The sequence below is a fragment of the Cladophialophora bantiana genome, assembly GCF_000835475.1.
Source record: "Cladophialophora bantiana CBS 173.52 unplaced genomic scaffold supercont1.7, whole genome shotgun sequence".
Classification (NCBI taxonomy): domain Eukaryota; kingdom Fungi; phylum Ascomycota; class Eurotiomycetes; order Chaetothyriales; family Herpotrichiellaceae; genus Cladophialophora; species Cladophialophora bantiana.
The window spans coordinates 1145589-1157512 of record NW_015971581.1 but is presented as its reverse complement, the minus strand read 5'-3'; the positions used below and the strand labels follow the sequence as shown (position 1 = coordinate 1157512).

The 11924-nt window shown below is 49.8% G+C and overlaps 4 protein-coding genes across 4 annotated transcripts; 2 read left to right on the top strand and 2 right to left on the bottom strand.

Annotated features, from left to right (window-relative positions):
• Positions 1-706: 706 nt before the first annotated feature.
• Z519_05414 (uncharacterized protein) lies at positions 707-1865 on the top strand (the record flags this gene model as incomplete). The annotated part of the gene is made up of 2 exons (XM_016763154.1): positions 707-1756; positions 1812-1865. 2 exons carry the CDS (start codon positions 707-709, stop codon positions 1863-1865), a joined length of 1104 nt encoding a protein of 367 aa, XP_016620767.1.
• A 1858-nt stretch (positions 1866-3723) lies between these two features.
• On the top strand, positions 3724-4422 carry Z519_05413 (uncharacterized protein; the record flags this gene model as incomplete). The annotated part of the gene is made up of 2 exons (XM_016763153.1): positions 3724-4153; positions 4214-4422. 2 exons carry the CDS (start codon positions 3724-3726, stop codon positions 4420-4422), a joined length of 639 nt encoding a protein of 212 aa, XP_016620766.1.
• Positions 4423-6290: 1868 nt separating this feature from the next.
• Z519_05412 (uncharacterized protein) lies at positions 6291-7895 on the bottom strand (the record flags this gene model as incomplete). Its single annotated transcript, XM_016763152.1, has 2 exons — positions 6291-7662; positions 7774-7895. 2 exons carry the CDS (start codon positions 7893-7895, stop codon positions 6291-6293), a joined length of 1494 nt encoding a protein of 497 aa, XP_016620765.1.
• Positions 7896-8104: 209 nt separating this feature from the next.
• Z519_05411 (uncharacterized protein) lies at positions 8105-8842 on the bottom strand (the record flags this gene model as incomplete). The annotated part of the gene is made up of 3 exons (XM_016763151.1): positions 8105-8491; positions 8512-8537; positions 8650-8842. 3 exons carry the CDS (start codon positions 8840-8842, stop codon positions 8105-8107), a joined length of 606 nt encoding a protein of 201 aa, XP_016620764.1.
• Between the last annotated feature and the right edge of the window lie 3082 nt (positions 8843-11924).

Below are 11924 nucleotides of genomic sequence, written 5' to 3'. Positions count from 1 at the left end.
AAACGGCTCTCGCCCCACAAAGTCCTGCCTGGCCAAGTGCCGAAATGCCTAAGGTTTTCACACCCAGCTTTTTCCCCATCAGCATAGTCGCTGGTTGAGAGTTCTTGACCTAATATGAAGCAAGGAGCAAGTGGAAGTGCTCGCATTCGGACCACTTAGTTATTAGCTACCACATATTTCCTGCGCCAAATTTCACAGGCTAAACAGAGCTTTGACAGCAAAACCAAGATTCTCATGCAATGGTAAGTTTTGCGGAGACCTTAAATGCTCCTGGTCCAGACTATGGCTCGAACTAAACGGCGCACGCCCGATACTTGTCGACCTGGGCAACTCCTGGTTGCACAGCTTACACTAAGTCGGACCACGAAAGTCACTCCAGCAGTCAACACACTTTCTTGACGTTGGTGTTGAGGTCTTCAGGACACATTTTCAAGAGTGGGGCGGCGCGTCCACCATCTTCACATACTTAAACAAAGGGTGTCACTAAATGCTTGCACATTCACTTCTTGCTCCTAGAATAGAGTGACACCTCTTTGTCGCCTGCGATACTGACGACCCCGAACTAGCTGACCCTGCCGATCTAACATCTATTCCTTCCGTCTTGTTCGCACCTCGTTGATTTGGATAGGTCCAGCGTCCTATCGACAACTTTATGTTCTCATCCTTCGACTTTGGAAAGCAAAGACCTCCTTTATCACCAGTCTCGATGGAACGCCACGACCACACCGCTGGTGCGGTCCCAACCAACTCCAACAATAATCCCCCAACGCGTCATCGACCTATTAAATGCACTTATCGTGCCTGTGGAAAGTACGGGCACTTCACTAGCCAGTGTTGGGTCGCACACCCACATCTCCGACCTGGTGAAGTTGCAAATCGCGGCCGACGAGGGAAACGTGCAGACAAAGGCGGGCGGGAGGTTCCCGCTTGGTGTGGTGAGCTCACGCAGGGGAATTTCAAATGGAGTGAAGATCCGAACCTAAAGTTCATCCTCCCCTCGGGGAATGACTGGCACTCAAAAGCGGACGACCCTTGGGATGCTCCCTGGAGAATCGACCCCTTTCCTTTCCTGAGGCTGCCACAGGAGCTCCAAGACAAAGTATACGAATACGTATACGAAAAGAAGCATGGAGTGAGAGTAGACATTAGCGGACCCCTCCAAGCCTCGATTGTGCAGTTGGAGGAATTGGAAAACCGCCCTCCGGAATTACTAGTATACGGCCATGACTACCCTTGTCTGGCACAAGTCAGCAGGAAAATTCGCGAGGACTCACGCCACGCACGGAAACATGCACTCAACGGGCGGATGACAATATTTTGGGACAGACATTACAAGGACTTTGCATTCCGCAAGATTCTTGCACCCATGTGGACGCGCCTCCGGAACCAGATCACAGAGATTTCATTCCACGGCTTCAATGGCCGATCTGTGCACTCTTCTGACGAGCTTCACAAACTCTGGATGCTGATCCCCGTACACTTCCCTCACGTGAGCGTGATAAACTTCCGATACCAGGCGTACCGGTACATTGATGACGGGGGTTTTGGTGTGCTTGGCTGGACGACATACCACACAACGAGGCGTGCAGAGGAATTCGCCGCAGGTCAAATGGATGGGGACTTCTCCTATCCCGGCACCATGCTAAGCCTGGACAACTTATTTCAGTATATGGACGGAGCTTCACATCCCTGCTCCATCTTCTTGAAAACCTCGATCGAGTGGTTAAATGAAAACCGCAGCCGGGCGGATTACCACGTGAGTACTAGTCGTGCTGTTCTACGTGGTGGCACTGCTAACAATTTTGTGATAGTCCATTAAATTCCTTGTTACGCTCCCTGGCCTAGAAGTCGTTGAGAGAATTTGAGACAAAGAGTTGGAAATTGACCTCATAGAAGAAGAATGTCCGGTAGCTATAGTGGTGCAGGCACAAGAGATCTACAGTCTCTAGAGTTAGAAGTCTCCTTTTAAACGCAGGGGAGGTTTTAAATGGATTGCATCTTTTCGTTGGAAGAGCAATGGGCGTCAAAGAGTTGATAATGAAGAGAGAAATCCAAGGGATATCGAGTCCACAGGATAGCTTGATCAAGCACTTACAATATGCGCCCTTTGGGAGACCGAGCGGATAGTCTGGATGGCCTTCACTAGCTCGTGGATCCGCAGCCTTGTGACTTCACAGCATGAAAATGACATCTTTTTCGAATGAATTTTAATTGTCTTCCAAATGTTGAGCTAACCTAATTTCGTTAGTAGGTGGAACTCTTAGCACTACTTGTTACAGCAAACTGTGCTCCTCAGCGAGTCAGTTCTTCGCATTCAAAGCCTCTTCTGGTACTCCAGATAGAAGACACTCCGACTGGCTCAACAGAAGCGTCTGCCGCTCGTGGGATGCTGTTACTTAGATAGTAGATGTCCCGTACAAGAGCAGATAAGCCGCACCGAGAATGTCTTTCATCACTAAAAGCATACTTTTAATGGACGTAGCTGTGAAGGCTCGCTGGCGGGCCTGCGTGTTTGGCCTATGTTGGTTCTCGCAATGCTGCGGCAGATTGGGGGCCTGTGCCGCACCTGCAGTGATCATTGAAATCCATCAACTCAGCTTTCAAGCCACAGTCAGATCGACCAGAGATGTTGTGCTCGAGTCGGAGAACCACCAAAAACTTGAATATTTCGGGCCTAGGGATGGTGGATCAGGCCCTGGACGGACTGTATTACCAATAAGGACATCCTGGCAAAAGAAAAAAGTCAAGGCTGTTAGATGCTATGAGTCTTGAGGGTGCTCTCCTCGGAGCCGACTTTGGTATTCTGGAATTAGGCCCAAGTGAACCAACCCAGACAATGCAGTCCCTTGGGACAATCGGCTTGCCTGGTGTTGGGGCTTTTAGCGCCTTGGCCCCTCTAGTCAGACACTCATCTCTAGCGAGTTAATACTGGGTACTCGGTACTCCATACCTAGTTAGTTACCTTAATCGCATACCGCCCCACCACAAACATTCCCTTGTCGCCCACTGTTGGTTAACTCGGCCTGATCCTGAATATAGACTATCCCACCCTTTCATTGACAAATCTTAGATCCCTTTTATAGCCGATCCTACCAGGTTTGCTGTTGCGTGGCTCTCGTTCATCGCCGATCGTTATCCTCGCGACTCCCGTCGGCCACCAGTCTCTCTCTGGAAGATCTTTCAACCTCCCTCATCGAGAAACATACAAAGTCTGCTCACGTGGCTACAGCACAAGCCTCCCAGCGGCGGCACCAGGCTGGTACTGCACAAGACTAGGCACTAGGAAAGAGAGGGGAGGAACACATGACCCCTAATCCATGAGCCCAACCAAAGATGTCCAGTCAGGCTGCGGACTTTATGGACCCCGAACCTCGCCGGGCTCTCGTGCCTAATAATTGCATGGGGTCGGCGATTATGATCCCACCCAGCATTGAGCGCGGTCCGCTGGTAGAACGCGCCCTCCTGACAATTAGCTGCATCTGTGGCTCAGCACAAATAACAAGGAGAATCAGACGTTTTGTTGCGAGGATGAATGATGGCAGCAGTGGATGGATTGGGCTGAAATCGGACCTGAATACGTGAGTAGCTAAGGTATTATCTGACTAGTTCGTCCAATCATCACCTAACCTATAGTCTCTGACAGCTGAGCCTTTGGGGGGGACCAGCGACCCAAAACCTTATGCGCAAGGCCCAGATTTGAAGTCTAGTTTGCTACCGTATTCAATGACCCAGTTCTCCCACTATCCTGCTTGCAAAGAGCGAGAAAGACCCAAATTCGCCCCGGTACCACGTCACATTCATAGCGAACCCTATTACCGAAAAAACATCAATGCATATCTGCAATATGAGCTCGGTCCGGATGCTCTACAAGATGAGGGATGCAGAGTAATCCAGGAATGTGGGATCCAAGATATTCCTCAATCTGCCGATTCCAACTATGGCTCAGGGACCCACAACAGCCTACCCCGTTTACCAGGGGCGGGGGAAGCTGTTCCCACGGCCACAGACCTCCAAAACAGCCCAGGTGCCGAAAGTCCTGTTGAAAATATGTACTCCAAAGGTATGGAAGACTCAACGTTCATGATGAAATTAAATGATTGCATTGTGATTCGTCTGATTCCTCGAAAAGCACGTCCGGGAAGTAATATCGTGGGTAGGTATATCCTGAATGATCAACCCATTCCATAGCTGAAGCAGCGGATCCAACTTTTAGTAGTCGTCATTGACCGAATTATGCGTTTTGCGATTTACAGAGGTTTCATTGACGTCAGCACATATCTGATAGATCATGAAGACGCAAGTCTAACGGCAAAGGCAACCATGAACAGGACGGCTATCTTCTATGCAGCTGGAATTGGAGATCTCAACATGCTGAGATATGTTTTTGAAAAGATGGAGCTGAGCTTTTCCCGGAATTATTAAACCATCGAGATATATCCGAGGCGACTCTTTTATGCTACGCGGCGAATCGAACTTCAATGGATAGTGTCGAGTTTCTGCTCGCAACCGGAGCTATGCCAGATCATATGACGCAACACGTTATGTCTGGACGGGTTGAGCTTTTTGATTTGGAGAAAGAGCGAAAGCAGATACATCTTCTCGTCCTGCCTTACAGTCAGTCAGATTCATATCGTAGTTTCCCAGTGTATGCCGAGAGCATCAATATATGAGGCACGCCGTTATCCAAGTCACCGTGAGACAGAGGGCGCTGGGCTACTCGATAACGAAAAGTGGAAGATCGAGCACATGGGAGTCGCAACAAGCCTACTGGACGATCACGACCTGTTAATTGGACTTCTTCTGGCGCAATATTCCGCCAGATCCAGGTCAGCAAGTTTCAGCGGCCGCTTGAAATCTTCGAAATCAGAGTGGTCTACGCCATTTCGAGCGTGTAAAGTTACATGGCTCCAAACGCCCTGCAAAACTTTATATCAAAAGGAGGCGGAATTCATGCACTGAATATCCGACATTCGAAGTGAGCTGGCCATAGTACAGACGGTACTGAACCAGCAGGCAGAGGTCCTGAGCATTGTCATTGGAGACCGAGAAGCGTAATGAATGGCGCCAGGTACCTGCTGCTTCGCGGCAGCTTGCTAACTACAATACACGGTTGAGGAAAACAGACGGAGACACGGAGCGATTCAAGAAAAAATATTCTAGGATGAGCTGAATCTGAAACGCACCTATGCCACCATACGGGATACACATACCAGCTTGCTTTTAGGAACAGGAGTCATCGGATTCACAGTCTACTGGCAAATTACGTTGGGAATCGTTTGGTGAAGTGGCACCGCAGACACAGCAGTACTACCACAAAAGCCCAAAAGTTAACGCACGTCCGACGGCCACGATGGAGCTTGTTTCCTCGGCCGTCACTGGTCTCACAGTGGGATTGGCACCGTGGGTTCTGGCGAAGCATGATGGGAAGGAAAAAGAATAAAAGACAACGCAAGTGAAAGGGAAAGTGAAGAAAGGCTACAACGGCGAGGAGGAGGAGGAGGAGGAGTTAAAGATGAAGCGTCACCACTGGGACTTGGACTCGGACGGAGTGCCAGATTCGAAGTCGAAGACGGCCAAGTGCAGAGTATCTCGCAGAGTTTCCGCACATTCTGAACACGACTACGACACCGGCGAGATCAGTCGGCGTCGAACGTGAACGAAAATAGCGGAAATTCTGATGTGTAACTGAGCAAAGTCAGATACCCATGCCAGGCTTCGGCCGTATCGGGACTCAGGCCTTGGTGTGATTCATATGACTTTGAATGTCTCCTGATACGCCTTCTCCGAAGATATCTTTCGGTGCTTGTACCGAACGCCATCCCATAAGCATATAAAGATTTTCATGTAATATCTATTTCCAGAGGCGCTGAAACCTTCTACTCCCCGTGTAGTAACGATTGCGTTTGGTGGATTTGAAAGCTGGCCCTCGTCTTCTAATACTTGCCTCCACTTATTTAGTAGTGCTACAGGTGGGAATGCCGGAAACCTGCCGGGCGAGCTCTAGTCGGTGGCTCTTACCGGTGGGAGTCCATTGCTCTCCAGGAATTTTCTCTCCATGCTGAGGTCTCGCTCTGAATCCTCGGATGAGCTCAGCTACAGTGGTTGCAGTGAATCCTATCAAGGATGTGATCCTCGCTTCGAATTGTTTTGAAAAATGAAGCAAGCGATTATTATTCAATTAGTTGAACGACCGTCTATATGCAGCGTGTCACCCAGATCGACTCTCCCACACCTGCATCCGTCTCTTCAGACCACCTGAGCCTCACTAACAAGAAAGTGAAAGCCACACCTTATCTCCCACAGATCGTGCTGATATCATCAGTCGGAAACCTCAGAGGAAACTTCACCGGTCCGCTCAATGCGCTTAGCACGCTCGCCGTGACCTGTCCAGGGTTGCCTGCAAATAGGCCCAAGCCAGCGTCAAGGTTTAGTCCAAGACTTCGTAAGATCCCGGCTCCACTGCCCCCAAGAGCGACGATAGCTTTGCCGTGACTGTAGGCTTCCATAACGAAACTCATAGCGCCCATGTCCAAATCCACAGCGCCGCTGTCGCCCGTAGCGTCCCTCGTGGCGACCACCGAACCAATGAAGACAGCATCATAAAAGATGCTGCTCGTGGTGATGTATGATGCTGTCGCGTTCACTCCTATGTCGAGTTCGCCGGACCGGGGCGCCACGACAGTCAAGGTGACGTTTTGAGCATTCAATATGGGCTGCAAAGCTGCCATATCGGATGCACTGAAGAGGGTGTCGTTGGCGAGCACCGCAACGTTGAGCCCCGCGAGGCTCTTATTTGGTTCTATTCCGACTGCCAGAGGATATAGGCTCGGAAAAGGGGCTGCGATATTGGTGAGGTTAGTGAGAGGGCCAGTTCCGATAGCTGGCATATCGGCGCCCAAGCCAAACGCAACGCGGCGGGCAAGGCAATTGTCAATGTTATTGAGAATGTTGTCAATATATACTTGGACCACGGACGAGTTGGCGACGTTGCCCAATTCGAAGCGATACGCGTCAACCGTGTGTTGTTGAGCAAAGACATCGAGCGTACCCCAGAAGTTGCGGGCTTGTCCAAACCAGTCGTACACTGTTACGAAACGACCAATGGGGCCAGTGCCAGCGCTCGTGACTGCGTTTCCGGTATATGTAATCGTTGCGTTATCACTCGACCCAACCACACCTCCAATGCCATTGGGAGTGGAAGTCGACTCGCCCGTAAAGATCACCGGTTGCATGTACCCATCACGGTAATTGTTGCTTAACGGTACGATGGCTTTGTTAATAGGAAGGAGGTAGCCGTTCGGGGATCCATGCCTATGAGTTGCAGTGTCATCGTAGGCCATCAGCCGCCACTGGAGGAGAGGATCAGGGACAAATGATACTCCGGGCACGACGTTCGAAGGGGCAAAGGAGATAGACTCTGACTCTGCGAAAAAGTTGGTTGGATTCCGGCTCAGGGTCAATCTGCCGAGTCTGAGGGGTGGATTAAATTCGAAGGGCACAATTTCTGTGGGACTGAGCAGGTCAATGCCTTTGTACATGTAAGTACCATCGTCCGGGAACAACTGGACTGCAAAGTCCCATTGTGGGAAGTTCCCTGCTTTGATATTGTTGAACAGATCGACGCGTTGGAAGTTGTTGTTCTTTCCAGCGATTTTCTGCCGGCTCCCAAGCAGGTGAGCATCCATTTGAATTCCAAGCACTATTGGAGACGGAAGAGATGGCAAAGCGCTCAGGGGACCGGTGTGGGTCTGGAAGGTGAACAGGGAGACTTACGGTAGCTTCGTCATAGACCAGGCTGCGATGGCCGAGTAGTGGCAGCCAATACCATTTGAACAGTCGGGATTAACCTTGGGCATTGATGAAGCGGAACGTGTGAACGCCATAGCCGCTGACATGGCGGACATCACGTGGTATTCCGATGTCAGACAGTACGTTCATGAGTTGGAACGCCCCTTCCGGATGTTGTGTGAAGAAGTCATATGCGGGTTGTATGGGCAGACCCGCCTGTGGGGAATCCTTTGTCCGCCTCAAACTTAACCGCTCTTATTAGATCGGGGAAATCTGCGCCGTCCGTAACGAAAAAGGAGGGTAGATGCTTACCGACCTAGTCTTGGTTGCCGCATTGACTGTAAATTTTTGTTGCAAAACCATGAGTGTCTCTCCCTACCTCACTTCCACCAGTGCTGGCAACAACCACCGAGAATCTCGTAAAGACTTCACTCACTGCGCCGGACTGCAGCCAGCACGCGGAAGTAATATTACTCCAGTCGCCCATAGACTCGAATTGACCCCAGGCGCCATGGCAAAGTGCATGGACCACTCTTTCGGGAGCACGTTCACGGTCAAAATGAAGCATCTTCTTGCGGACGCTGACATCCTCGAGGAGATTATAACCACGCGGCCCATTTCGAAGGGAATTCGAGGCATTTGCCGGCGCGCCATTATCTGTGGTTTCAATTTGTCCATTGGTATCGACCGTTGCGGCTTGGAGCTGCGTCAACTAAGACCTACTTTAGTAGGCGTGCTTTCCAAACGTTCTGGCCTTCATACCTTCTTGCCGGTAATGTCCCGTGCGAGGGTTAGCGATGCAAAGCCCAATGCACTAAGCACAAATTAAAACTTCATGTCTGCAGTGTTGAACCGAATCACCTATCTTGCAGAGTTCAAGGATATTTTGTTGAGGAACCATTGAACGGCTTGTCCATGGCTTTATATGCAGCATATTCCGCCTGATCGCAGGATCGAGTTCGACGACGGTTCTCATTTTCCGATGGAGGATTTGGAATTGCTTTACCCAGCCTCGCTCCATAAATGGGTAGCGGCCTTTGGATGAAGCATCCATGGTTGGTCACCGAATTTGCATCAGGGAGAAATGGGAAAAACAAGCCCAGAGTTCACAACGGAGTTGAAGTTCGAATCAATTAAACCGGGAAGGAACCGCGGAGTACAGCAGAGCATCGAGATATTTCCATCCTTCCAATCATAATGAATGATTGATAATCATCGAAACATGAAGTCCGAGCACGAATTGAAATGCTGACGTGCATCAATATGTAAGTTGGACGAGGCTGTGCAAGTAGATTTCCCATGATTCCATAATCCGGAGCCTGGCAAGGCTACTGAAGCTTTTGAGGACAGTGTCAGAGGAGTGTTCAATAACAGCCACGCTACCATCATTCAGATAGGGCTAAGCAGGAACTAAGGAGAAAGAAAGAACCCTGGTTCTAAATAGACAGGTCCGCTGATTATTTTTTTTCTCCTATCAGCTGCGTTCCTTTCCAGTTTCCGCTGGAGTTACTTGCTTTTAGTGCTCCGGTGTTGGTTGTTGTTCATACATCATCGATATCAATGCCATTCAATTGTCCGTATCTGTCGCTGGGCTGATGGACGATGGAAGAGGGGGAGGGTCGGTCGGGAAGCGGTTGGATATAGGAGAATCTGACCACTGACCGCGAATCCCAATGGCAGTCGCCAGGTTCAATGAGGAGGCCATGACTATCGAACAATTGTGTGAGCAAATGTTCCAAAGCCAGAGAGCCGATTTCCTCTTCACGTCCTCTCACCAGCCAGCATCTGACATATCCCGCTCGTCTCAACAGATGAATTGACTACTCGAACGAAGACGGTGTGAATCAATAGATCAATGGATCAATGGACCAACGCTGCCTGCTCTGTGGCTTGTCCACTGAAGGGAAGCATCCAAAAGTAGGCGGACCTGACAATGAAGTGAAAGGACCAGGTGCCGCAAAATGAGCCTGGACATCCAAGTTGCTATATTTTTGGGAAATGGGAACCCTCTGCTCGCTAGTAACCGTCTATTAATCCTCGTCTGTGCTTGCTCGAGGCAAAACATTGGGCCTATCAACGGCATCTGACTGGTCTTCGAGCAACACACGAGCCAGAGTCGAACAGGAACTACTCGAATTCTGAGAGCACTGACTGTGAACCAGAAGGCTAAACAGCAAAATTTCCCACAGCCACCATCAGCTCTCTTCAAGGCCGCCTCGATTGAACGACCAGTAGATGAACCGACATCCCTCACACCGGATATAGACGTTCGGACTCTGCCTCAGGGGGCCATTCCATAAGCCAGTGCATGGCCACAGAGAAAGATATTAAAATCCCCTCGTTAAACCGAGCTTCAAATACACTGACGACAAATCCTTTCATGGACTCTTCTCCTGATTTCGTCTAAAATGTCTGGCTTATAGTTAGTGTCCGGTTTGTGGATTGTGTCCATCGAGAGCAACCTCGTTCTCTTTCCAGTACTTCGAGACTTCATCGTTCCAGTGACTTCCAGATCTAACCCTTAGACAGACGTCATGTGCCAGTTCCACGCCACGATCCAGCGCGAAACTAACGGTATCCATGTGCCCTTGGGAAGCTCCTAGCGCCGCTACAGGCCAGAGCGGGTTGAGGTGAGAATTGCGAAATTGCTTGATGCTGTCGAACGCGGCCTTGACGGTTTCAACATCGCCTTGAAGAGTATAAACAAGCAGCTTCTCGTAAAGTTTGAATTCGTCGTCTTACCGATGGAGAGTTAGCGGGAGAAGCTCATAGTCGTCATTCAACGAGATCCTTTTCATAGCGTTTCCAAATGGATCATTCATGCCGGTGAAGCCGTCGAAGCACACTAAGCTGGGCTTTTGAGGAGAGAGGTGTCGAATACCGCACATGTGCTTCGCTATTTGTCATATCCATGCTTCTTTGGAAATCGTTGTGGTCAATCCACGGGATTTGGACGCAGCGAATAAGAAACAAAGCGTAGCATAAGGCATAGCAAAGCCTCTAGAACTATCCAAGCGTGGTAGAGGCGAGCCTTAGAAGGGCTTGTACCTCCTAGAGTGATGGGGCCTCTGGATTTTATAAAAGTCGGCGAATACTAAAATCCATGTCGCGGGAAAAGTGCAAGAAAGAGGGGCTCAATTAACAAGGACGTCTCTGGTCGGTACGAGGTAATGCTGTTCCCACATCCGGCTGTTAAACTGACTATGGAGGTTCGGATGCAGTAGTGCTCTTGACTCCGCCTCACCATACCCATGGCTTTGTGGGACGAAAGGTCCGTTATAGCTTGATTGATTGATTAAGGAAGCGGAAATCCATCTATGACGGAAGAGGCTTGAATACCAGCTGTGGCGCAGTGCCAAGAGATATGCTGAATGCCTAGGTAGCCTAATTGGGCTGAGTCAAACACGCTTAATGAGCCTCAACCCTGGTGGCCCTTATCAGACTAATCAGAGCACGAATCTTAGTACCATTCATGCTACACCTTCGCGCCCAGATGCAGCACAGCGCCTAGAAAAACAAATAGTCAAGGCCTTTTGTACACTGGGCGCACGGCTCGTTTCTAGTATCACAGCATATGTCTCAGTGTGAAGCGACCAAAGTGCCCTTCTTGCCAACCAACCAGGTGGCAGCTTTGTAGGCCTTTTGACATACCTTTGAGGCCCGATGTTGGAAGTTTGGCGGCTATGTGAATGTGGCTAGTACCCGTTGACCAACTATTCTTTGAACCAAGATTACCAGCCCGACCCATCAATCAGTCAGTCTCCCCCAAGATCTAACGAACGGCCCACCACCGACGTCAGTAGTTTTTGGACTTGAGCATGGATATCTAGGGAAACCTCTCTTTGAGTCTCTGGGTTTGTCTAATCAAACGCCCATTTTTCTCCGTAATATCCTTATCAACGTCAACTATACGGCGTGTGGGCGTTGCCCTAAGAGAAACAGTATAGCCCTTAATTTCTAGTCTTCTAGGCCTTATGCGAAGCTCTCCGGCTTGAATGTGATCGGATATCGTAAAACGATATCAAAATGGAGTGTCTTTGTCGAGCTAAGCTTGAGTCCGCCCCAAAAGGCCAGGTGGTCATTGTCTATATAGTCAGTTTCAGCAGTCCTCTAAGGCTAAGCTCGGTTTCTCAGGA